The following is a 27,966-nucleotide window of genomic DNA, read 5'->3' as shown; positions in this document are numbered from 1 at the left end:
GATCTTCAAACTCAGGAATGTTGATCTACAAGCCTACCTAGGACATCCCAAATGCCTTGCTGACTGTTAATGGCTAAAAAGTGTATTAATTTAGATTCCTAATTCAATAAGCAAATGGTAGACATGGTTGGATTGGGCAATACTTTTTTCTTTAAATGTTTAAGTTTGAAAATGTTCTTCTTTGCAGTGTAATGACTGTGTGTATTATACTCCATATCCACACAACGATTATGGTGGCATTCATTGTTGGTTACCAACACAACAAGCCTTTTGTTTTCATTATGCAATACAGTATAGGCGTGTTTTCCCCTGTTGGTGGGCGTTTGGATGAAGTGGGCTGACGCGGTCAAAAGGGGGATTGTAATTGGTCAATTTGGTTGTCTGTCGGACGTAGGAGCCACACAAACGTCGTTGAACTTGGACAGACCTTGTTCTTCGGACCGCAGGAATACCAGGAGGACCAACACGCGCGTTCTAAAGAAACTGTCAAAATGTGGATCGCTGTAGCTATTATTTGTGCCGTCCTCGTGGCGTTTTTATTAAAGTATGTATTCAGTACACCAGGACCGAACCCCTTTGATATCGACACCCGCGAGCCCGTGAGACCAATTGTCTATGACATGAAAGAGAAAAACAAAGTGCTGAAACAAGGTGAGTTGACTGTGGCATTTCAGCTATGCTGCAGTGACGTAAACTGATTGCCTAAGTTATATAATATTGCTATTTAAAATCTTACTTGAAACATTACAAGATTATATTATGTATATTATAATATTATTTTGGTGACGTTACTGGACAGTTTACTTTAAATACACCCCGTTCCCACTTTAGAGAGAACTCCACCTGCAAAAATTGCCTGACAAAAATAACAAATGAGAACTAGTTTTAAGCAAATTATGTGCTTAAAAACAAGTAAAATAAGGATACCAGGATACCCACCCCCAAGTCCTCACAGGATCACACGTGCTTGCGCGAAGTTTTATGTAATCTAAATAGGACCTTTTGAACCGTGTCTCAGATCGTCCATCAGTTGATGTCTGCCATGATTAGCCTACAATCACTATTCTCATGCATGCATGCTATATACCGCGTGGCTATATATATTTACGTGACTGCGTGACTGCGATGTGCAGGGGCTTGCACATCGCAGTCACGTAAGGGCTACCTTGTACTATAACTAGCTTCCTTGTACATTTTAGATCATGCATGATGGTGATGATGGGCCTTTTCCAGATATATATCTATTCAAATTGTATCTACTGTATGTTTATTTCTAACATGAATGTAGTTAATATAAAAATAAATAAAGTAAGGTTTAACTTCAGGGCGGTGTCACTTTTTTTCTTTTATCTGGCCTGATGGCGAACCTGCCTTAACCCTTTCACTAGTAGCGTGGCAGTGAAAGGGTTAACCCTTTGTCATGTGGCAGTGAACGGGTTAACCATTTGGTAGTGTGGTAGTGAAAGGGTTAACCATTTGGTAGTGAAAGGGTTAAGCGGGGCAATCAACATAAACACCTCTGGTAGCACTAGCAGCACAGACAGTATAGCCTCCACAACCATCCTGTCTGTCTCCTAGTCCTATTGACTCTATATTTATTGTTACTACCTCCCCAGGTTTTGTGGCCAGCAAAGTACCCGACAACCTGGATGCCGTCGTCATCGGCAGTGGAATCGGCGGCCTGGGAATAGCGGTGCTGCTGGCCAAGGTGGGAAAGAAGGTCCTTGTCCTGGAGCAGCACGACCGGTCTGGGGGCTGCTGCCACACGTTCACGGAGAAGGGCTACGAGTTTGACGTTGGTAAGAAGAAGACTTGACGCGTTCCTCCATCTGGTCTCCCTCCCCCAATCTCATTCTTAGTCGATAAACTATTGGGAGCATGTGATCCAGCATGCAGATATTTCTTACAGCACATTGATCCTGCATCTGGCCTGAAAACACATTAGATATTGTGCACACGGCTGATCTACTCTGCTTTGATCTGTTCTCTCATTATGATACTTTTCACATCTAGGATTAGGGGGAAAAGCGCTTTAAAGCTTTGTTCTGGTACTTTACTTTATTCAAGTTGCTTGGGAGTTTTAAATGTCACACTCCATTGACCATATTCACATTGTGGCCATTTTACTCTTATGTCATGCTCAGGATGGGATTCCTTTCCACCCTGTTCCCACCTTGGAAAGGAATCTCATCCTGCGCATGAGACTTTTTTTTTTAAGCACTTATGACAATACTGGGCTAACTTGCTCGCCATGCTGTGTCCTAACACTGTCTGTCCTGTGTCCTAACACTGTGTCCTAACACCATCTGTCCTGTGTCCTAACACTGTCTGTCCTGTGTCCTAACACTGTGTCCTAACACCATCTGTCCTGTGTCCTAACACTGTCTGTCCTGTGTCCTAACACTGTGTCCTAACACTGTCTGTCCTGTGTCCTAACACTGTGTCCTAACACTGTCTGTCCTGTTTCCTAACACTGTGTCCTAACACCATCTGTCCTGTGTCCTAACACTGTGTCCTAACACTGTCTGTCCTGTTTCCTAACACTGTGTCCTAACACTGTCTGTCCTGTGTCCTAACACTGTGTGTCCTGTTTCCTAACACTGTGTCCTAACACTGTCTGTCCTGTTTTGCTAACTGTGTCCTAACACCATCTGTCCTCTGTCCTAATACTGTGTCCTAACACTGTGTCCTAACACCATCTGTCCTGTGTCCTAACACTGTGTCCTAACACCATCTGCCCTGTGTCCTGCTAACACTGTGTCCTAACACTGTCTGTCCTGTGTCCTAACCATCTGTCCTGTGTCCTAACACTGTGTCCTAACACCATCTGTCCTGTGTCCTAACACTGTCCTAACACCATCTGTCCTGTGTCCTAACACTGTCCTAACACCATCTGTCCTGTGTCCTAACACTGTGTCCTAACACCATCTGTCCTGTGTCCTAACACTGTGTCCTAACACTGTCTGTCCTGTGTCCTAACACTGTGTCCTCCTAACACTGTCTGTCCTTTTTCCTTCGGCAGGAATCCACTACATCGGTGACCTGCTGGAGCACAAGCCCTTCCGCTGCATGCTGGACCAGCTGACCAACGGACAACTGCAGTGGGAGCCTCTGGACAACCCGTTCGACCAGGTGGTACTGGGCCCGCCAGAAAACAGACGCGTCTACCCCATCTACAGCGGCAGGGACCACTTCCCCCAGGAGCTGAAGAAGTGCTTCCCCGGAGAGGAGAAGGCCATCGACGAGTACATCAGGCTGGTCAAGGTAGGACGCCTTCAATAGAGAGGCAGCATCAGAATGTCTTGTTTTAGTGACCAAGGGACCGTTGTTGAAGGGACACTGGAATGTGGAGGGTGTAAAGTTTCAGCTGTTTGGTGATGACATTGGCCCCTGTCTTGTTATCTGAGCCTTTCCTCTACTTAGTCAATAGTCTGATGGCTTTCCCTCTCGGTGAATCTATCTATCTCAAGCCTTGGCCCTCTTTCTTCAAATGAGGGAAGCGACATAGTTGTGGTAGCAGGTGTCAAAAGAGGCCTGGGTTTCAGATTGGTCCATTGCATCAGTCGTCTCTCACTGTTGCGTCACTGTGGAACACTACTGTAGAGGCCAAGGGTTGGTAAATCAAAGTTCATGGAAGACATTTGATTTACAGCTGATTTTTAGAATGATTGCAGGCATGTTTCATAGAGTGAGTGATGACATGTTTCTGAGGAAGCCAAACCACCGCTGTTTTCCACTGTCCCTTTTGCAACCTTTTTGCAGTTGATTGTAGGGTTAGGTTTAGCAACATATGAGTAATAATTCAATAATTTCTCACTAAATGTGTTTTTTTTTTATCCACTTTTTCTCGCATTTTCTACATTTTCTCCCATCCCAATTTCGTATCATCCAATTCAACCCTCCCCTGTCACGAACGCTGTTTCTTGCCTCCCACAAGCCGGCTGCAATGTGGACTAAGTCATACATAGCACAAGTCCCCTCCGGTACTTGAGGTAACAGCAGTCGCATCTTTTCACCTGCGCAGCTCGATCTCTCAGTGGCGAGGAGTAACGCGTGGGAGGCTCACGCTGCCCCCGACATTTCCTGATTCTACTGCGCAGGCGCACAAACCGACCTGTAGGAGTCGCTGTCCACAACGCCCGATCCCCACCCATCAGTTTCCCACCCCCTAATAAGGCCAATGTGTATTAGTATGAACGACCAGCTAAACTGAAAGCAATGTGGAGCGCTGGGCGAGCCCAGCGTCTCCGCATTCGTGGCGAGCGCCTTGCCCACTACGCCACGTAGCCGCCCCATCTCACTAAATGTGTTATAGATTACATTATTTTATGTAATAATTAAAAAAAGTTTTTAGAAAGGCGTGGAATAAAAATACTGCGTTTCCCCCCGAAAAAAGTATTAATGAATTTATAATAAAGAAAATGTTGAATGTTGTTGTTTACATGTTGCCGCATGTATCCCCTCCCTACTTCCCATTTCCCCACATGGAATGCACCTGATTGGATAAACATGCTGGTGCTCTAGTGTGACCTCTAGTGGCTGAATGTTATCTATAACACCCTTATGCATTTAATGAGGGCAGTCTTCTCTTATTTAGTGCCTGGTGATTGATGATGCCAATTGTGTGAATTAAGTGAAAATGCAATGTTTTGGCATACTGTTTATTCCAACAGTCTGAGAAATAGACAAATATGGGGTCAGTAGTCCCAAAGGAATGTGTGTTTTTACCTTCTTACTTAACATGTTTCTTTTTTTATACACATCACATACATAACCAAAAATGAGTTTAGTCTGATCTGTTATCACCCAAGTGAACCTAAACAGGATTTTGTTAATTTTCACCTGCCTCTATGTCTATGCCAGTTTATGATTCCCAGCACTGGTCTGTGTTGTGTTTCCAGAAAGCAGGGCGCAGTGTTTGGCTCATGGTTCTACTGAAGCTCTGCCCCGTTCCCTTAGCCAAGTTCCTGGTCTACACTGGCCTGGCCAGCCGTCTCTCTTTCTTCTTCAAAATTGGAGCCCGTAGCCTGACGGATGTGGTCAATGAGCTGACGGAGAATCAGGACCTCAGGGCCGTCTTCACCTATATTTTTGGCACCTATGGTAGGGCTATAGTCTGCTGTCACACTGGTGCAAATGACCCCTACTGGATGTCTCTCCAATGTGCTTTTCTTAATGTTAATTTCTAAAGGTTTCCTAGTCTACTAATAGTTGTTAGTTCAAGACATTAGTCGACTAGTTGTCGCACATTCATGATATTCATTAAATTATTTAAATATATATATTTTTAGGGGGCATCAGAAAATGGTTTTGAGTTCCAGGGCTGAGAAAGAATGTTATAAGTAACATTGTTAACACTGTGCTAGAGAAATACAAAACTGTTTAACACCCATGTTAACGACACCGGCAAAAGCAGTAATGATTCTGAATGTACAAGCAGCGAGGAGACTGCAGTAAGCGAGGTCATTTAGCTTCCTCAGTCCCCACGGACACTTGGAATTATAACACACATATAACATTAACATTAGAGCGACCATGCTAAGTGGCTAACGTTAGGCTATTTACATGTTCCAGATGATAAGTCATGTTTGAGGTCGATGAATGATAGGCGAATGTTTGCCTGCAGAGTTTGCATGTCACCTTCTTGGGGTCGCCCTTTACCTTCTCGAAATGATCCCAGATTTCCTGCCTGACATAGTTATTGTAATCTAATAACTATGTACTAACCACAGGGACCAGCCATGTTAACGCAAATGTCTGTCCCTGACTGACTTGAGTGTTGTTTCAAATTAAGTGTTTCATACACGGTCCAGCCATATTATACTAACTTAGGTTTTGACCTAATGCGGCACAACAGATTCTGTTTCCCCCCTGTGACCAACCGACCAATGAAAACTTAGTCTCTTCTCATTGACTAACATTTGGTCGACTATTAGGGAGGCAGCCCTACTCATTTCTTTCATGTATGACCTGCAGGCAACAGCCCCAAGGATACCAGTTTCTCCATGCACAGCTTGCTGGTCTGCCACTACCTTACCGGGGCCTGGTACCCTAAAGGGGGCGCCAGTGAGATCGCCTATCACATGATCCCCATCATTGAGAAGGCTGGCGGGGCCGTCCTAGTCCGAGCCCCGGTCAACCGCATCTTGTTCAACGACGCCAAGGAGGCTTATGGTAAATATGCCTCTTGGTTTACAGCCTTTTACTCTTGGTAGGAAAAAATAACTTGAGCATTCAGCAATTACAAAGGAGTTGATGATAAAACGCCTGACGTTATTTCCATGGTTTCTTTCAGGTGTGAGTGTTATGAAGGGCCAGGAGGAAATCCACGTCCATGCCCCTATGGTCATCTCCGACGCTGGCATCTTCAACACCTACCAAAAGCTTCTGCCCAAGGAGCTCCAGGCCACGCCAGGTCAGGAAGGATGCAGGGCTCAGCGGGGGTTGTAGGGGCAGTATCGTTAGGATCAACATATCAAATACTTCTTGTTTTTTTTTCTCCATGATTTGTCATAGTGCAGTGATGCATGTTTGTATGTGCTACTCTTATCAGGTATCCAGCAGCAGCTCAGTATGATGAAGAACGGTGAGGGTGGGCTGAGTATCTTCCTGGGTCTGAGTGGAACCAAGGAGGAGCTGGGCCTCGGGGCAGACAACTACTGGATCTTCACAGAGAGCAACTATGACGAACTGTACGTTGGCCTGCATCTTGTTCTCACTTTCAAGTTTGTCAGGGCAACCGATGGGCTTACCAACCTACTGTAAAACTGTTATCTATGTAATTTGTGCCTCTAATGATATACTCCTTGCAGTTGCCTTGGGTTCATCTCGGTATGCATGTTAGAGTACATGCAAGAGTACTTTGATTGTGTAAGGTTGAATGGACTTTGAGAGTCATTGATAACTGGTTGGTGACATAATGGAATCCACATGAGAGTCCCGTTCTCTAGCTTTTTTGGTAATTTTTATATAAAGTTTTTATAATAATTGTTAATATTATTATATATTATTAGTAATTATTATTAATATTATTATTAGTTTAGATTGTTTGGCAAATTAAATACAAAATGAGAACCCCATTAAAATACAGAATGAAATGGCGCGGCTGTGTAGCACAGTGGACTAGGCGCTCGCCTACCACCGCAGAGACTCTGGGATCGAATCCAGCTGTCAGCAGTACCTCCGACTTGGTCAGTCGTCCCTACTAACGCAATTGGCAGTGTTAGCGGGTGGGAAGCCGGTGGGGTATACAGGCATTAAAGCGTTCCGTCTTGAGACGGATTTCCGTCAATTTGATTATATTTACATAATATTTTGATTTATATAAAAAAGAAAAAAGAAAATAATTTTTTTCTAAAGATTTATTATTTGGCGTTTTATCGCTTTATTGCTACTGGGCAGTCCAGTAGAGAGAGACAGAGGAGGAATGGGAGACAGAGTGGGGGAAGACATTCGGCAAATAACGACGGGTTCGGGAGTCGAACCCGGGTCGGCCGTGTCGCGGCTGAGCGAGCTATGTGGTTCGCCACTGGGGCGCCCGATTTTTTTTTTTTTATTATTATTATTTATTTAATATAAAGTTTGCCAATAGGGATGTATCAGTAGTATTGGCAATGGTAGTAGTCGTAATATGCCCAGGGACCCCCCTAGAGGGCCAGAGGTTCACCCACCACCACCGTCTCACTAAATCCTGTGGGAAACACTGAGGATTCCCATTTTTTTACGACTGTGGGTAGGGCGTTCCACATTGTTGTGGCATAATTGCAAAACGTGTTTAGTCCCTTGTTTGTATGATAACAAGCCTTTTAGTTCATGGTTCAAAGTAATGGGAAAAGGGTGCTAGCTCGCCATCAATCAGAAGCTAGCCACAAGACTTGCATTCACGCTCTCCAGCACACAGCCTCCCTGCCTGGCACAACAACCACAACAGTAGGGTCTATAGTCACAGTCAGGACAGTAGGCTCTACAAGTAGGCTCCCTTAAAACGCTAACGCCATTAAAAAAAAATACAGTGGAGGTCAAAATAAGAATATGACTGGGCCTGAAAAAAAGTTCAGTCAGGAGATTTTTTTTGTTGCTTTAATCTGATGAAATATTAATTACAGCTAAAATTACTTTGGATAACCTTTTGGACCATGTATTTCAATTGGAAAAACTCTAGGGCTATCCTAAACCCAGCATGCGTCTGCTTAATTTGTTTTTGTTTTCTGAAAAGCTTCCTGTTCTCTTCCATAGGTTGGACGAATATCTGCAGGGAAAGAGGGAGGACTCCGCTAAGAGTGTACCTCTTCTGTTTGTGGCCTCTCCATCAGCCAAAGACCCCACCTGGGAGGAGCGCTCGCCAGGTGCTGAAGCCGTAGAGATCATGTCATTGGCCGATTATAATTTTCTTTTTTTATCTACTTTTTCTCCTTTTTTCTGTATTTTCTCCCATCCAAATTTTAGTCGTTATGCCAATTCCCCTTGTGCGCATTTGCCCCCCACTTGCCGGTCTAGGGAGCGCTGAAGTCTATCACATGCTTCCTCCGATACATGTGGAGACAGCCAGCCGCCTCTTTTCACCTGACAGCGAGGACTCTCACTGGGGAAGTGTAACGCGTGGGAGGATCACACTACCTCCCCCAGTTCCCTCCCTCGCTGTGCAGGCGCCCTGACCGACCTGTAGGAGTCGCTGTTTACAACGACCAGGATACACCCCACCAGCTTCCCACCCGCTGACACTGCCAATTGTGTCAGTATGGACGACCGGCCAAGCCGGAGGCACCGCTGACAGCCGGATTCGATACCAGTGTCTCTGCGGTGGTAGACAGACGCTTAGTCCGCTGCGCTACCCGGCCGCCCGGCCGATTATAATTTATGATGTTTGGTTTATTCCTTGACTTTGCAAAGGACTTTACTTACGTTTAAATCTCACATAGATAAACTTGTGTCAAAGCTGAAGCTTAAACTCGGCTTCTTTTTCAGAAACGGGTCCTGTTTTTCACTTAAAGTGAGAAGTCACCTGATCTCGACCTTCATACCACTACTCAATTATGGTGACTTACTTTACATGTATGCACATGATCAGTACCTTAGAAAGCTGGATACTGTGTACCATTCTGCCTTACGCTTTGTCACGGGATGTGGAAATCGAGTGCACCATTGCACCCTATATGCCATTGCAAGTTACCCATCTCTACAAATACGGCGATTTTCTCGATGGCTCTCTTGTGCACAAAGCTCTGCTTAAACTGGTTCCCTCGTACTTAAGTGTGCTTCTGTGCACGAAGCAATACAAATACCCTTCATTCTCAAGCTGCTCTAACACTGGATGTTCCCCATATGAGAACTGAATTGGGAAAAAGGGCTTTTAAATATGCTGCTCCTTCATCCAGGAACAAGATACAGGAGGACCTCAAATTACCAGGACTGGTCACCCTCGGAGAATTCAAAGCCATTTAAAAATCCTACGAACTCAGTTCCCTCGGACTGTGCAACTGTTTGATCTTTTGCCTGTTTGATAACTTGAAAATTGGAGCTTGCTGTGAATGTATCTGTATTTTATTGTGATGTTCTTTTTTATGTTGAAACTTTCTGCTGCCTTGCTTGGCCAGATCGCTCTTGAAAAAGAGATTTTAATCTCAATGATGCTTATCTGGTTAAATAAAGGATTTGATTGATTGATTGAAAGGTTATTTAATCAATCACTTAATCAATCAGTCATCTGTTGTTGCAATGTAGTCAACCAAGTGTAGGTGCTACAGCGCCATCCATTTCAGCTGTTTTCCCCCCAAAGCAAGCAGTAGCAACATTTAACTTTCAGTTTCTTTCTTTCTCCGTTTCCCTAGGCAAGTCCACCCTGAGTCTGGTCAGCTTTGCGAAGTATGAGTGGTTTGAGGAGTGGAAGGATGCTAAAGTGACCAACAGAGGGCCTGACTACAAGGACCTAAAACAGATATTCATTGACTCTATTCTGGAGGTGGTTATGGATGTTTTCCCCAAGATTAACAGGGACAAGGTAAAAATTCAGTTCTGGGATCAGTCTGCTCTCCAGCATGATTGATTGTAACAATGCTACACCTCTGGCTTCCTCATTAATGTCACAACGCTACACCTCTGGCCTCCTGATTTAATATCACAACGCTACACCTCTGGCCTTCTGATTTAATATCACAACGCTACACCTCTGGCCTCCTGATAAATGTCACAGCGCTACACCTCTGGCTTCCTGATAAATGTCACAACGCTACACCTCTGGCTTCCTGATAAATGTCACAACGCTACACCTCTGGCTTCCTGATTAATGTCACAACACTACACCTCTGGCTTCCTGATTAATGTCACAACACTACACCTCTGGCTTCCTGTTTAATGTCACAACACTACACCTCTGGCTTCCTGATTAATGTCACAGTGCTACTGTACACCTCCAGCTTCCTGCAAATACCAAAAGTGGGTTTGAAAGGAGTAGAAAGTCTTAGAAAGTCACACCAGTCAAGGTCAGTCAGGCATTTGAATTCCATATAAACAGCTGCATATGGCTTCCATTGGCACAGTTGGTCCACTTTATTTTTTTTCATTCAAGAATTTCCACAAACCTTTCGGTAAGAGCTAGAGGTGTGGCCAGTGGGATTACAGCAAGCTTCTGCATCCGCTTTATTAATATAGTTTGGATTCTACTTGATACTTCTGCGCAATATATATACCCTTGTTCACAATTCTGCTCCCGATTTGTCTTTCTGTGTGCTTGAAGATTGAATTCATTGATGCTGGAACCCCCATCACAAACACGCACTACATTGGAGCACCAAAAGGCGAGATCTACGGAGCTGACCACGGCATCGCACGCTTCACCCCTGAACTCAGCGCTACCGTGAGACCCAAGACTCCGCTGAAGAACCTCTATCTGACAGGTCAGTCTGTCTGTGCAGCCCACTGCTTACCATGCCAAATAATTCATCCACATCATTATTCGGTTTCCTGATGAGACCTTCAAAGAACACGCCAACATTTTGGGAAATTCGCTTATCGTCTTCTCAGTGAGCTAATTTCCCAAAATGGTGGCGTGTTCCTCTAAGGTCTGCAAATTAGGGCATACTATAATGTTCACATGAACATTGGTGAAAATCTATAGACCACCTAAAGGCGATTTGAGACCAGATGCAACATTTTGCGTGTTTAGTGTGGTTGAATGTTGGGACCATGTTGGAAACAAGTCGACAGACTTTCACATGTTATCCTTGTACCCCTTGTTTTTATACTATTGTATAAATTGTATGTACTAAATAAAAATAAAATCATCAAATCGAATCAAACCCGTGGAGCGTTATTTTCGGTTCATATGGGGAGGTGAGAAGGCTCCAACCTAACTTGGATCCACACCAAACGGCACCCTGGACCATCTGAACACTGTGACCTCATTTTTTTACTTCTAATTTTACTATGTTATTTTATTTCATACTTATCTTGTCTTGCACAGTCTCTGGAGCGTAACAGTAAGAAGCATTTTGTATAAAAGTATTCTGTACTTCTGTATGACAAATATTAAAGAAACTTGAACTTGAAAACTGTATGAGGTGGTCTCGGTCCACTTCCAATTGAACCCTGGAGTGGTTCATTGAAAGTGAGATTGCAATCAGACTTTTGGGGAAAATAGCCCAAAAAAAACAGGCTAATTTAATAAGCATTTTTCTGTATTTCTGAAAATGGGCTGTTATTCATCGCTCTCAGTAAGTTCAAAATAGCCAAATAACGGCATCATACGGGAAAGAAACTGAATTCCATGTATAATTAAGGCGAGAGTAGATAATGACACACACATTAATTGGACAACACATGATTGGACAACCTAAATAGCATTTTGTAACTGGTGAAAATTAATGGGGTTGGTTCTTCATGGTTTATGGATTTGTTTGTTTTATAAATAATGTAATAATATAATGTAAACTTGGGTGTCTTTTAGTTATTCATGGTCAATTTGTAAAAGTTAAAATGCTAACACCCAAAGAACGAAAATGTCTTACCGTCAATGTGGTAGCTGATACTAACGGAACGTTTTAATTTCCTATAATTGGCTTCAAAATGCAAAAACTTGTTTATTAAATAATCGTATAATAAACTTTATTTGCATAGCACCTTTCATACAAGAATTGCACACTAAAGTGCTTCACAGCAGTAATGTAGACATAAAATAGACATGAAAATAGACAGGCATAAAATGAGCAGAGAATTTACTAAATAAAAGCAATGCATAAAGTGCAGACATAAAATGAGTATACAATTAAAGCAGTGCAATAGAATAGCTAATTTACAGTGCAATAATCATAGGTTGGATGAGTCTATGTAGCAGAGTGTATTAAAAGACTATGGTGAAGATACGTTTTTAGCATACTTTTGAAAATATTTAGTGATCTAGCCTCCCCCAATGTCCATGGGTAGGGGTTGTTCCATAGCTTTCATGCATCCCTGATTTTCTTTTGGCTGTGGTTGGGTACCTTCAATAAACCAGTAGTAGATGATCGTAATGTTCTTGGGCCAGGGGGCACATAGTTGACAAGAGAATTGGCATTGTAGCTTGGTCCTGTTCCATTTAGGACCTTAAAATCAATTCTAAATGTTACCGGACAATTATATATTTTTTTTATCCCACTCATTTCGTGACTTAAGTGGTTGATTTAAACATTGTTAAAACTGATTTTAAGTGTTTCTGTTGACACATGCTCTTGTCTTACAGGTCAGGATGTGTTTGTGTGTGGCTTCGCAGGAGCTCTCGCAGGGGCTCTAACCTGTGGCTCAGTCATTCTCAACCGCAACCTGCATCTGGATGCCATTGGCTTGGCAAAGAAGACCAAATTCATCAGCAGCAAAAATAAGGACCAGTAGCTACTTCAGGGAGAACTCCCGTCACCCAGCTTTACATACAATGAACTGTATTTGCCTCCACATTTTGTTACATTGCAGCTTTACTCTAAAATGTATATACTATTTTTTACTCATCCGCACACAATACCCCATAATGATGAAAGAAAAACGTGTTTAGAAATGTTTACAAACCCTCCCCTTGAAATATAACATTTACATAAGTATTCAGGCCCTTTACTCAGTACTTTGTTGAAGCCTTTTGACAGCGAACACAGCCTGGAGTCTTGGGTATGGTGCTATGAGCCTGGCACACCTGTCTGGGACCTGGCTTCTCCCATTCTTCTCTGCAGATCCCCTCAATCTCAAGTCAGGTTGGATGGGGGGCATTACTGCACAACAAGTTTCAGGTCTCTCCAAAATTACCTCTTACCTTTTGGCCTTTTCTTCATTTTAATAAATGTTCAAACATTTCCAAAAACCTGTTTTTGCTTAGTCATTATGGGGTATTATGTGCAGATTAAGGGGGAACTGTATTGAAGTCATTTTTAGAGTATGGCTATAACATAACGAAATGTGGAAAAAGTGAAGGTCTAAATACTGTGAATTTACTGTGATTAACCAAAGGGACTTTTAATTTATACAAACCTTGTGTGTGAGGAGGATGAATGGGTCACGCCACAAATACCTTGATTGATTGATTGAAACGTTTATTAACAGATTGCAGAATGGGTACAGTACAGCTCAATACATACAATTGTTAAGGGGATGCAGACCAGAGAAAGACTTTCGTCTTGTTTACATCAGGGTCCCCCATTTTCAATTCATCATAACATATACGACACACACGACATACAGATAGACAGTACTGCTACATCTATACATTTATGACATACCAGATTTGCAAATACAGTACTGTTTGTGATACAAAAAGTGTCCAGAAAAAGAGTGTATATACATTTGACGTAGAAACTGTACATTGGGTAGGTGGGGTGGGGTTGGGTGGGTGGGTGGGGGGCTGTACATTGGAGGGGGGGGGGGGGTGGTGGGTGGGGGACACTGTACATTGGAATACTGACAAAGCCATACTTGGTCATTTACTGTACAACTGGGTTAGGACATTTGTAGGGGCCAGTTTCGAATTGCAGTCTCCCGTAGGTGTTCTTTGAGAGTGTTTTTGAAAGTGGGTAGTGATTCACATTCCTTTACAGCTTTGGGTAGGGCGTTCCACATTGATGTGGCATAATTGCGAAACGTGTTTAGTCCCTTGTTTGAGCCGAATCTGGGTTTAACATGATTTGTGGAGCTTTCACCTGGTGTCTAACTAGCCCAACAAATTAACTATTAATGCAAAACGGAAGTTCCTTACAAAGCTATGCTAGAGTGGATTCTCTGTTTATCTCTAAACCATGCCATTTGACCACTACTGTTGTATTGTTTTATTTCATTCCATGTAATGCATATAAGATTGAGAGCAATGAGATTGTTGAGCTTTGAACAATTATTTCACACTCATTCAAGGTCTCCACACTGGACATGAACCGTTTAATGCATCTCTGATTGTATGTCATGACTTACCATGGTCTTTATATGCAATATGTTTATTTACAGTCATCCTCAATACTTTTAACACATGACGTTTTAAAAGTAATATTATAAAAAAGAATGTCCACTTCACCTTGTGAAAAATTGTTTGGTTTAGGCTACAGAATGTTGTTTATTATTAATGGTACAAACGGGCCATTTGATCTCATTTGAAATACAGGTAGTGTTGGCACTGTTGTTAATAAGCTATGCCATATTCATTTGTCATGTTATGGTTGTGTGTGCATCCTTGCATCATTCCTTACATTGTTCAATTACTTGCATTAGAATATATTATACACTGATTGGCAGCTTCTGATGCATGTTTGCTCCTGACCCAAACTATCCCTGTGTGGGGTTTTGAATGCCTTTAATGCAATTTTGTAAAACCTCGCCATCTTTCATGTAATAAAGCCAAATATGTTTGTGCTGGAATATGTTCCAGTCAGTGTGTGCCAGTTCAAAATGATGTCGACTGTAATAATGTCTGCACACAGCATGCACTCAGCCCATTGACCATGATCTCACATAACGTTGGTGAAGATTCTTTAAATTGACATCATTTCATGGTTTGTAGTGAACATGTATTATTATTATCATTATTTTCTTTCCAATGAAATGAAAATCAGAAAATAAGCGGTATATGATGGAAGATACAAAAGTCAATGCTTGAAGGAAAATGGATTTAGGAAATTTGTTTTTTAGACTAGTTGTCATGCAACAGCTAATCAATAGCATAAAACTGCAGTGCTGCAGCCCCATACATAGGAAGGGCCTGTACTGTGCGGTGCACTACTGCGCATGCGAGAAACAAAGTAAAGTCATTCTAATCTAGTCTAAGGGTTAAGTTTAGGCCCTCATCCATAATAGGTTAAGTTTAGAGTAACAGGGCTGGTAATCCAATTGATATTCAGTTTAAGATAAAAAAAAATCTAGTCTATAGACAATTTGTTGCATTCTATCTAGGTCGTCCTCGGACGGGCCCTCCATCGGTGCTTCCAGTCATCCCGATCCTCCATGCATCTGGCTAGCTCGCCGGTGCTTTCTGTTCCCACATCTCTCCTGAGTACGTCCACATAGGTTAACGTGGGACGTCCTCGTGCATTGAATGCTTTATTTGGTTACTTACTCCGAATCCAATTGATATTCAGTTTAAGACAAAAATATTTTGGACATTAGGTCCTATTTTCCGTATGTTACTTTATGTTTCTAGTGTCCTATATTATATGTTACTTTGTTTCTCACAATCGCAGTAGTGCACAGTACAGGCCCCCAACGCACAGTACAGTGTTGAAATTACATACCTAGGTTCCATCCTAGAGGCAAATCTTTCCTGTGACAAAATGGAATCCAATGTAATAAAAAGAGTCAACCAACAAACTCGATTCTTGTACCGGATCTCCTCTCTGGTAAACAAGAATACCCTGAAGACTCTGGCAGGAGCACTCATTCAAGGGTACTACGACTATGCTTGCACCTCATGGTACCAAAGGCGCTAAAAACTAAATTGCAAACATCTCAAAACAAACTGGTCAGACTACTGCTTGACCTTACTCCTAGAACCCACCTCACCCCTGCCCACTTTGACAACCTAGGATGGCTTAGAGTAGACGACAGAGCAACTTGCAATGGGCCTGGTCTACAAGATACACTACACGACTAAGGTACCCATGTACATGTCAAAATACTTCCCGAAGGTCAGTGAATACCACGATCACAACACCAGAGGGAGCTCCACAAATCATGTTAAACCCAGATTCGGCTCAAACAAGGGACTAAACACGTTTCGCAATTATGTCACATCAATGTGGAACGCCCTACCAAAAGCTGTAAAGGAATGTGAATCACTACCCACCTTCAAAACCACTCTCAAAGAACACCTACGGGAGACTGCAATTCGAAACTGGCCCCTGTAAATGTCCTAACCCAACCCCCTCCAATGTACAGTAAATGACCTAACCCAAGAATACACAAGACCCTCTTCTAGGAACCAAGTATGGTTTCGTCAATATTCCAATGTACAGTTGTACAGTTTCCCCCACCCACCCCCCTCCAATGTACAGCCCCCCCCACCTACCCAACCTCAATGTATAATACTCTCTTTTCTAGACTCTTTTTGTATCACAAACAGTACTGTATTTGCAAATCTGGTATGTCATAAATGTATAGATGTAGCAGTACTGTCTATATGTATGTCATATTATGTTATGATGAATTGAAACAAGTTTTCAATCAACAGGCCCCTCCTATGTGTGGGGCTGCGGCACTGCAGATATACGGCTACTCCAGCTAATGGGGATCCTAATAAACTCTGATCCTTCCTGAGGACAACACGTGTATGACGGGATTAGGAAGAGATTCAAATTGTGAGATGTCTGATTAGCTGCAAGGAAAGGGGAGGCATTTTCCCATAATGTAGCTGAAGTTACTTTTCTCGTCATACCGAACATCTGATTCAGTACTGAGTCCGGAGTCACCGAGGTGAGAACGAAAGCGTGTTTGCAGTATTGACTTGTCAAGTTTTATTTCTAAATGTATACTAACTAAATGTGTTAACGTTACATCAACACGATTCTAAAACAAATCCATGCTGTCAATTAATGATGTTGATATGTCCAGCACTGACAGCTGACTGCGTGCTGCAAGCAAATACAATTCATGTCATGTTAGGCTACCCAGTTAGCCAAATGGTGGAATCGGTCATAAGGCCACGTTTTTTTTAATTCTCTATGTGAGCTGAAAGATATTTAAAGCAAACTGCATTAACGCTAACATAAACATGTTCTATTGCAGCCGATGGGTCCTCCTATATAGTTTAAATCATGGATACGAACTATGAAATGTTAGCTGAAATAGGTGAGGGCACTTATGGAAAGGTGTACAAAGCCAGAGAGATCCACGATCAACAGCGACTCGTAGCGGTGAAGAAGATGCATATCCTCGGAGATCCAGAGGGGGATGGAATTCCTCCTTTCATGATCCGCGAGGTGGCGCTGTTGCGTAAAGTCGAGCATTTCAATCACCCCAACATAGTGAAGTAAGTTAATTTCTGCATCAGAATATCTGCTGTAACCACTTTGTAATGATGGTGATTGATTAGTGTACCAAAATGTGGCTGATACCTTCTATATACCTACTTATACACCTGTATAATCCATAGGCCTATAACTATGATATCATGTACAATAATGCTGTATATACATATTACTGTGTATATGTGTCATATATACAATACATACACACACACACACTTATGTCTGTACATACCTGCATACAATCCATTTTACATATCTGCAAATCCCTTACCTAAATTAGTTATGCTGCTGGCCAGTATGACTTACTTACTACCATAGTGTCTATACTTGTATCACTGTACTAATACTACAACTCTGTACATACATCTGATTAGTACTATACGCAGTAGTATTAATTTGTATGTTTTATATACCCAGTTTAATCACCTGTACATTGTATTGTATTGCACTTTACTGTTACATTTGCACTCTGGTTGGATGCCAAACTTCTTTTCATTGTACTGTACTTGTGCTGTATAATGACAAAGTTGAATAGAATATGTAATCAGCATTTTTCTATATTGATCCTCATGCATGTCTACATCTGATGTCTAATCTACTCTACAGGTTATTGGATGTATTTGCTGGAAAAAGAGGCAGGACTATGGACCTAACACTTGTGTTTGAATACATCGATCAAGACATGTCTACATACCTTTCAAATGTTTCCAGTTCTGGACTGGGCCTTGACAAAATAAAGGTTTGAATCACAAGTATTTATAAAACAAATTTAAAAAACAACAAACATTGATCAAAGCACTGCACAAGTACTAACCAAAACAATAAATAAATATAGACATACCGTAAGACCAGTGATGCCAGTAACTAGTTACTAAGTAACTAGTTACTCTAATCTGATAACTTTTTCAGTAAATAGTAATCTAATTTACTTACTTTTTACAAGCCTGTAATCTGATTACAGTTACTTTCCCAAGTGGCTGTGCGTTACTATTTAGTTACTATCTCATAATGCTGATGATAAGAGAACCAGGGGTACAGTCAGCTAGACCAGAGATGGGACGTGCGCTCGCGCACGCACGCACACAGCCACACACATGTTTACGTTTATAACTGATTTTAGAATGGCTTCAGCATGAAGTTAAATCAACTATCCAGTTAGTTTTATACTGTAATTTGGCTACTTGAGAGAGAGTGAGAGAGATTCATGTTACGCACAACTTGCGGAGTACGCACTGAGTCCGTTGTCTCAGAATGGATTTGGTAGAGAGAAAAAAAACTGTTGTCATTCTTATGTTGTGGCAGCAGCAGGGGGGACAACGACGACTTCGTAACCTTACCGTTACCACACCGTTACTTTGATAATCAAGTAATCAGTAAAGTAACTAGATTACTTTTTAAAGGAGTAATCAGTAATCAGATTATTTTTACAAGTAATCTGTGGCATCACTGCGTAAAACACAAATCAGAAAGACCAAGAAAAGCTTGGCTTATGATACCCATAGTAACCGCATGCAGTCAAGCACTTGTAAAGCAGTTCTAGAAGCCTCTGCCAGATTCATCTCTATAATGCATATTGAATTTCATATATGTCACAGACTATCAAGAAGATGCTGAGATAAATGTGTCCTTTTTTTTAAACAACAGAATGTACTTACAAACTAAACACAGTTCTTTCTCTAAACATAAAGACAGAAAACTCATCACAGACAAGCTGGATGTGGCCAATTACTTAAACATTTTCTTTACAAACATAGCCACAACACTGGTTAATAAACTACCCTCCCACTCAGGGCATTTTGGGGTAGAACACATCATAGCCTTCTATAAAAACAGGGGCACGTCCCCAAAGACTTCAAAATTGCGAGAGTGACCCCCCTGCACAAAAAGGCAGCAAATTAGACCCAGGCAACTACCGCCCTGTTTCTATTCTTACCTCCATCTCGAAAGTCATGGAATTTTTTTTCTACGAACAGGTCGAAAAGTACCTTGCGGGGAAAAAAACAAATCTACGAATTCCAATCTGGCTTCAGAACATCCCATTCCACTGACACATGCCTTCTCTATTTGAACGACCACATCAAACAAGAGGTGGACGCAGGCAAATACTGCGGCATGGTCATGCTGGACCTCCAAAAGGCTTTCGACACTGTCAATCACTCCATTGTGATTGACAAACTAAAAGCGATTGGTTTTGATAGTTCATCAGTGAGCTGGATGCAATCCTACCTGGAGGGGAGAGAACCCCCCCCCCCCCCCCCCCCCTCACAGTGAGCTGTGGTGTTCCACAAGGAAGCATACTAGGACCGTTCCTAATTTATGCAAATGACATGTCATCAGCTTGTGACTGCAATTTGTTCATGTTCGCAGACGACTCATCCCTGCTGGTCTCTGACAGGGACAAGTTACAGGTTGAAAAAGCCCTCAACTCTGAACTCGGCAGAATCTGCACCTGTGTTGCTGATAACAAACTATCATTACACCTAGGTAAAACAGAGTCTATTCTCTTTGGATCAAATAACAAACTCAGCAAGGCCAGTTACAGTGGGTGACAATATTGTCACAAGGAAAGATGAAATTACATACCTGGGTTCCATCCTAGAGGCAAATATTTCCTGTGACAAAATGGCAACCAATGTAATCAAAAAAGTCAACCAACGAACTAGATTCTTGTACAGGATCTCCTCTCTGGTAAACAAGAATACCCTGAAGGGGAGCTCCCGTAGCTCACCGCATATCTCGGCGCTATTTCTGCGTCGGGGAAAACCGTGCTCGTCACGGATCTGGGGGACACGAGTTCGATTCCCGGACCCGCCGTCATTTCTCAGAATGTCTTCCCCTGCTCTACATCCCATTTCAACCTGTTTCTGTCGGTCATGCTTGACCAGAAAAGCGATAAACGCTAAAAAATAAAGTAAAAAAAAAAAGATACCCTGAAGACTAACAGGAGCACTCATTCAAGGTACTACGACTATGCTTGCACCTCATGGTACCAAAGCACCTCAAAGGCACTAAAAAAAAGATTACAAACATCACAAAACAAACTGGTCAGACTACTGCTTGACCTTACTCCTAAAACCCACCTCACCCCTGCCCACTTTGACAACCTAGGATGGCTTAGAGTAGACGACAGAGTACAGCAACTTGCAATGGGCCTGGTCTACAAGATACACTACACCACTAAGGTACCCATGTACATGTCGAAATACTTCCCAATGGTCAGTGAATACCACGACCACAACACCAGAGGGAGTTCCACAAATCATGTCCAACCCAGATTTGTCTCAAACAAGGGACTAAACACGTTTAGCAATTATGCCACAAAAATGTGGAACGCCGTACCCACAGCTGTAAAGGAATGTGAATCCATTCCCTACCCACCTTCAAAACCGCTCTAAAAAAGCACCTACAGGAGGCCACAATTCGAAACTGGCCCCGGTAAATGTCCAAACCCCCACCCAACCCCCCCAATGTACAGTTTCCTCTCCCTCAAATGTATATATTCTCTTTTAGAAACTCTGTCTGTAAATAAACAGTACTGTATATTGTATATCTTGTATGTCATAAATGTCTGGATGTTACAGTACTGTATTGTATGTTGTGTATGTCATAAATGTTATGAATTGAAAATGGGGGACCCTGATGTAAACAAGACGAAAGTCTTTCTCTGGTCTGCATGCCCTTAAATGTATGTGTATTGAGCCGTACTGTATTGTACCCATTCTGCAATCTGTTAATACAAATTTCAATCCATCAATGAATCAATCTCTTAACCAGCTCAAGAACCAGACCTAACCAAAACTCCAGGTGTGGCCAATGCCTCGTTATCCACTTGTCCCAACAACCAGCCAGTCGACGAAACACGTGGCTCTCCATTGGCTCTCCCACAATATCATTCTCACTTTTTGATACCTAATAAATGATATTTCTTTTAATTAAGATATATATATATATTTTTTTTTAATACTTGACAACATAAACATAAATTCCCTGTTGCAATGTTTGCCAATACAATAGCTGACAGTAAATAATCTTGGGCCCAAGCTGTTCCCTAGCAACAGAATTCTATGGAATAGGTCTATTATATTGGGATAGGCTCATCTCATAGGAAGTGCGATGCTTACCGTGCTGCTTCCTCTCTGTACAGGACATGATGGCCCAGCTGCTGCAGGGCCTGGACTTCTTGCACACCAACATGTTCGTGCATCGTGACCTGAAGCCAGAGAACATCCTGGTCAGCAGCCGCGGGGAGGTCAAGATTGCCGACTTTGGACTGGCTCGCATCTTCACCTACAATACTGCCCTCACGCCCTGTGTAAGACAAGCGGCACATAACCGCTGAACCTCCCTTCGTGGCCTGATAGCCTACAAAATCATTGCAGCTATTGCTTGAAAATTCAATTAATTTCCAGTTCTTCCATTTGGTATTGAAACAGAATTGTATTCCTTGTGTCTCTAGGGCTGGGCAATATGACAGAAATATCATATTACGATATTTTCCTTAGTTTTGACGGTATAACAGTATGTGACTGTATAATTTTCCAGTTACATCATGTTACATGATGTTACACAAATTACATCGTGATATGACACCTTTTTTCATGTCTTTATCTTGTTATACAATTATCATGGTCCTATTTCATTCAGAATGGTCTGTTTTCTATCTTTTTAAATACTGCTGCAAGGAATATTTTTTTGATTAACTTACAAATATACAGTTTATATAATATATTTTACAATATGTACAGTATATGTACCGGTATATATTGTGGACGACGGTGTAAAAACCCATACCTATTATTCATAGATGCATGACGGTATGCCTTCTTATTCTGTATACCTCCCAGCCCTACTTGTGTCCTTATATTCAGCTACAATTTCAGCTAATAAAGCTTTTAAAAGTAAAAGTAAACGGAAAACAAGTAAATAACATTTGGTATTAATTTCTTAAACTCTCCCTTCATTCCATTCACTCTGCGTTTTCAGGTGGTGACACTGTGGTATCGGGCCCCCGAGGTCCTGCTCCGTACGGTTTACATGTCCTCAGTGGACATGTGGAGTGTCGGCTGCATCTTCGCCGAGCTCTTCCTCTTAAGGTACGTATGTATGGAGAGCCGAGCCGGTGGCTGGTGGCCTCTCAATGCTACAGGAATCACGCAACACCAGCAGAGCCATTGTACTTTTGATACCTTTTTATAAAGTATAGTCGGGTCCATAAATATTTGGATATTGACACAACTTTCAAAATGTTAGGCTCTGTACACCACCACAATGGAATTGAAACAATCAAGATGTGCTTTAAGTGCAGACTTTGAGATTTCATTTGAGGGTAATTACATCCAAATCCGGTGAACAGTGTAGAAATTACAACAGTTTATACACATGGGGTGGGGTGTCGTAGCCAGGAGCGGGTTCTCAGACGGTCAGGGGATTCACACGGAGAGAGTGGTCAGGCACAGGGATCCAAGACTCGGGAACAGGGTGTGAAGCCAGGTAACGAACTGCGAGCAAAGGAGGACAAGAAACGTTAGGTAAAGATAGAACACGGGACTGACATGAGACTAAGCAAGAGTATACGGACTGACTGGTAAATAGGAACTACGATCTGGCAGCCTCATGACATCTGAGCCAGGTCTAAATAGGAATGGTAATCAGCCGGTAGATGTCCTCCTCCGGTCTTCACACACCTGCACCCTATCCTGTACTTAGAGCGAGAGAGGGAGAGTAGCTAGGTCGGGATAGAGTGGGGGAACCAGATTCAGATTCAGAGTTTTATTTGCCACGTGGCAAATAATACAATCATAGAGTTTTCATACAAAATCATAAATACCATACCATGGGCAAAAGGAGCAGGAAGAAGAATAATTCTTATAGTTACCTGCCCCCTATTCCTAAACTAAACAAGTATTACTTGATGGTCGACATACAACCTAATTTACACAAAATAATTATTTATACCATATACAAAGAAACAAACAATCCACAGATTAAACAAGAATTTTTTAAATAATAATAAAGAAGAAAAGAAAAGAGAAATTATCTCACTATTCAGATCACATTTGACTTTCATACTGACTAAATATATATATTTTTTATAATTCTTTTTGAATTGACAAACACTATTACATCCGTTAAGCTCGCTACAAGGATTCTAGAGGACTGGAGGCCTGGAGGTGCATGACAAATTACTTGGTCCTGCTACTCCCCGACTCAACATCCTAGTCATTATCATTTCACATCCCATTCCCCACATACAATGGAACAGGGTACCAACTTCATCTTTACATTTAGTGCAGTCATTTGGAATATTGGGATTCAATTGATTTAACAGGCGTAATATAGGTCCTCAGCAGCTATTTATATTGTAATAATTTACATCTAGTATTTATAGTCTGGGTTTGGGCCTGAAGACGAGCTCCCTCCCGGTCCTCTACAGAGATATCCAGTCATGTCTCCATGAAGACAAGCTTAGCTCCCTCCCGGTCCTCTACAGAGATATCCAGTCATGTCTCCATGAAGACAAGCTCCCTCCCGGTCCTCTACAGAGATATCCAGTCATGTCTCCACGAAGACAAGCTCCCTCCCAGTCCTCTACAGAGATATCCAGTCATGTCTCCATGAAGACGAGCTCCCTCCCAGTCCTCTACAGAGATATCCAGTCATGTCTCCATGAAGACAAGCTTAGCTCCCTCCCAGTCCTCTACAGAGATATCCAGTCATGTCTCCATGAAGACAAGCTTAGCTCCCTCCCGGTCCTCTACAGAGATATCCAGTCATGTCTCCATGAAGACAAGCTCCCTCCCGGTCCTCTACAGAGATGTCCTGCTGTAAGTCTGTCTGCACATCTTGATTGTTTCATTTCAAATCCATTGTGGTGGTGTACAGAGCCAAACTTATGAAAATTGTGTTGATGTCCAAATACTTATGACTGTAGATTAAGTATGATATGGAGATATTGCATTGCACATATTCTGCCTCGTCATTGAAGTGTTATAACTTGGGTTGAAGTGTGATGGTAAGCTGATTCTGACATTGGTTTGTATCCCATAGACCACTGTTTTGTGGATACACAGAAGTTCAGCAGCTTCAGAAAATCTTTGAGTGAGTTTTTGCCCCCACCTGGTTTCATGTCTATATAAATAAATCCTAATGTTCGTGTTGGTGCCTTTGGAGATGAGTAAAAACATGCACATCATATCGCAAATGTCAACAGGTGCTGGACAGAAGATGAAACATGGCAGAAGTATATTTATTTACTCATAAGCATTGTGTATTAAAGGTGTATTTACAGTGTTGGTGACCTTACCTACTAGACTGCAAGACTGGGATCAGTGAGTGATCACTGTCGAAAAATTTAAGTCCACAGTCTTGTGTATAAGAGGTGCCTCTGTCTGCTCAAGTTTTGATAACGGGGAAATGCCAAAGTGCCAATGATTAGCTAGTTAGCTATTTCCTAAGACTGCAGATGATAACATTGAAACAAACAACAAAGGAAGTTGCAAGATACATCCACTTCTGGCTCAAATCAGTTCAAAGTCATGAAACTCAAGAGAAATATTACTTAAAGGTGCACTATGCAGTTACGGGGAATCTTATGTAATCAACAACAGTGTATGAGTATGTTTTCAGGTAGCTTTCTTGCTGGTCCCTTGCTGTATAGTATAATATAATGCTTGCTACACTGGCGGCTACATATCACATTGGGTATAATCTATGTTGATAGCATTACATACTGTAAACAGTTTACTGACAGAATGACATGTTGCAACACCTAGTTTACAGCAATGGGGCTCTAGCCCTAGATCACTGTAGAATGGCGAGCTAACAAAGTATTTATACAGGAGAGTAGACAAAAGTAAGTGGTATCTCTTGACATACAGACTATGAGTTATGCATAGATATGATATGCAGACTATTAAGAAGGCTATGTGGACAGAAGGCTACATGGATGTAAGTGTGTGTGTGTGTGTGTGTGTGTGTGTGTGTGTGTGTGTGTGTGTGTGTGTGTGTGTGTGTGTGTGTGTGTGTGTGTGTGTGTGTGATAGAAAGAGAGACAGTGAGAGGGGGAGGGAGAAATGTGTTGGTAAATCTCCCAGGTCAGTTACATACTATAAACACCCAGGGACCACATATATAGCTATCATTACATACTGTAAACAGCCAGGGACTAGATATGTAGCCAGCATTACATACTGTAAACAGACGGGGACTAGATATGTAGCCAGCATTACATACTGTAAACAGACGGATTTATATGTAGCCAGCATTACATACTGTAAACAGACAGGGATTTATATGTAGCCAGCATTACATACTGTAAACAGACAGGGATTTATATGTAGCCAGCATTACATACTGTAAACAGCCAGGGACTAGATATGTAGCCAGCATTACATACTGTAAACAGGGACCAGCAAGTCGCTTTTTTACAGTAGCTTCGCAGTTTCTCACAGGGACCCAATTTTACTCTCAAGTTAGTTTACTCAGTCGCCCAACTGAGACTACTGTAACTGAGAACGTTAAATTGACCACCTCAAGTAATAGTAGCCTACACATGCAGCGGCCATCTGGTCATTATGTTTTGGCTTTTACCTGTTCATCTGGTTGGTGACGAGCTTTAACTGTGCCTTGCCTCATTTTTGCCAGGGTGATTGGCTTACCCAGCGAGGAGGACTGGCCTAATGAGAGCCCCATCCCCTACTCATCTGAATGGGGACCAGGAGGTCCCAGAAGTCATTTGCTGCCTAACCTGGGCCAGATGGAGAATGACCTTCTCTCTGTAAGCATGGCCTCTGCATCGATTGTAGTGAAATGCTGTCCTTAGAATTGGTGCCAATGTCTTTATTTTTTGGGATTAACACTTTGAGTGCCGGGACCCGTCTTTAGACGTCTTTGCTGGCCATGCTAAAGTTGCCGGAGGACGCGTTACGTCGTCCTTATATCAATATTTCAAAAATCTGCGATCGGATTCATATGTCCCCTCCGCTGGCCTGAGATCCACCAGCAGGACCCACTGAGCTCTCTGGCGGTTCAGGAGCGCCATCTGGTGGCCGATCGGCGCAATCGCCAAACAGGATGTTGAATAGAGGTTGTCATGACGACCGTAGTACTTCCGGGCGCTCGCTATAGTTCATGGGACTCTGGCTCGTCACGCTACACGGTGATCGATTGGCAATAACTCGATAAACAACATGATTTGGACGTATATACCATTATACAAGCTGGAGATGGACCGGGTAAAAATATATCCCATAATGATAAGATTTCTACTCGACGATGATCGCCCAACGGCGCGCGGAGACTGGGGTGAGTTTCAGCGTGTAACGTTACCGTCTTCGATACTAACTGCTATTATCAACATTTGACCCACATTAGATGATTGGTATAACGCTGCCCACGGAATTATAAACGCCCCCTCGCCCATCCGGTCAACATCAGATGACGTGTAGTAACTTCTAGAAGTACGTCTAGTTGGAATTTTTTATATCGCGCTGATTGCCATCAAACTGTATTTCATCATCAATATAATGCATTTGGGGCTATATATCACGTTCTGGAGAAAGCTGCAGAAAGAGATGAAAACATACTTATACATTAGACCATACTTTACTATGAATATGTGAATGAAAAAGTTTAACGTTGCTACACAATGAACAATACATATAGGACTTTGAATGGGCCCTAATAATGGCAATGTAGCAATAGAATTTAAAAAGTTATAGCCCTGCAAAGAAGGGGACTTTCTCCATAGACAAATAGCGCTGGCAATCTATGGTATATCATGAATTTAACCTTAGGCAGCCAAAGTGTTAAGATATTATTTTATTGATCCCCTTGGGGAAATTCAGGCATCATAGCAGCATGGGGGAGGGGGAGGGGAGGTACAGGTACATGGTAATAGTAGAAGACATAATACAATTAATACAATTATAGTACAGTAGAAAAGTAAAAATAGGCAGTGTAAACAATGTAACAATATAATTAACTCTGAGTATACGCATATGAGCAAGTAGGCAGTGTAATCAAGGTGCAGATGAGGGTCTGTATGCCCTATCAATTATGCATTACAATATACAAGACACTAGAATCTAAATATATACTATGAGTAAGTAGGTATACAATATATACACAGGTGCAGTATACATAAGGTATGTATGAGCGTGATATATGTCATACGTTATACGTTGTAGATTGCTGTTATTGTTTTCATGGAGCAGCCTTTCTCTGCTTGCAGCAATGTCTGGCATTCAGACCAACCAAGCGCATCTCAGCCTTAAGAGCCCTGGCCCACGATTTCCTTGTGCGCCAGTAAAGGTTGTACCATCAGAACAAGACTGGAGAGAAGAAAAAGAAAGGTTCCTGCTCAGTATCTAGAATATTAAATGTGCTTGTGCAATAAGATCCACTGTACCTCAGTCAAAAGATGTTTTTGTTTGTTTGTTTGTTTTTTTCATTTATTATAATTATTTTTGTTTATCAAAAAAACAAGTTGGCGGTCAGGTGGCGTAGCGGA

The 27,966-nt window shown here is 42.0% G+C and overlaps 2 protein-coding genes across 2 annotated transcripts; both read left to right on the top strand.

The window, feature by feature from the left end:
• The first annotated feature begins 415 nt into the window (after nt 1–415).
• retsat.2 (retinol saturase, tandem duplicate 2) lies at nt 416–13,816 on the top strand. The gene is made up of 11 exons (XM_084328665.1): nt 416–651; nt 1,617–1,799; nt 3,023–3,264; nt 4,902–5,103; nt 5,977–6,174; nt 6,296–6,415; nt 6,554–6,692; nt 8,236–8,345; nt 9,828–9,997; nt 10,733–10,892; nt 12,713–13,816. Exons 1-11 carry the CDS (start codon nt 492–494, stop codon nt 12,859–12,861), a joined length of 1,833 nt encoding a protein of 610 aa, XP_084184791.1. The 5' UTR covers nt 416–491; the 3' UTR covers nt 12,862–13,816.
• A 3,427-nt stretch (nt 13,817–17,243) lies between these two features.
• On the top strand, nt 17,244–27,765 carry cdk21 (cyclin-dependent kinase 21; the record flags this gene model as incomplete). Its single annotated transcript, XM_084329075.1, has 7 exons — nt 17,244–17,458; nt 18,063–18,195; nt 21,601–21,768; nt 22,440–22,549; nt 24,504–24,554; nt 26,100–26,232; nt 27,688–27,765. The coding sequence occupies 7 exons, from the start codon at nt 17,244–17,246 to the stop codon at nt 27,763–27,765; spliced, it is 888 nt and encodes a 295-aa protein (XP_084185201.1).
• Nucleotides 27,766–27,966: the final 201 nt, after the last annotated feature.

The sequence above is a fragment of the Notolepis coatsorum genome (assembly GCF_963971535.1).
Source record: "Notolepis coatsorum genome assembly, chromosome: 14".
Lineage (NCBI taxonomy): Eukaryota > Metazoa > Chordata > Actinopteri > Aulopiformes > Paralepididae > Notolepis > Notolepis coatsorum.
Note: the sequence above shows the minus strand (reverse complement) of the source record. Positions and strands in the feature narration are given on the sequence as shown.

Bases quoted from the DNA above. Each gene is read 5' to 3' on its own strand.
- retsat.2 (XM_084328665.1), top strand. From the start codon at position 492: ATGTGGATCGCTGTAGCTATTATTTGTGCCGTCCTCGTGGCGTTTTTA. The intron at 652-1,616 runs GTGAGTTGACTG...CTACCTCCCCAG, and splicing joins AAACAAAGTGCTGAAACAAG to GTTTTGTGGCCAGCAAAGTA. The intron at 10,893-12,712 runs GTCAGTCTGTCT...CTTGTCTTACAG, and splicing joins GAAGAACCTCTATCTGACAG to GTCAGGATGTGTTTGTGTGT.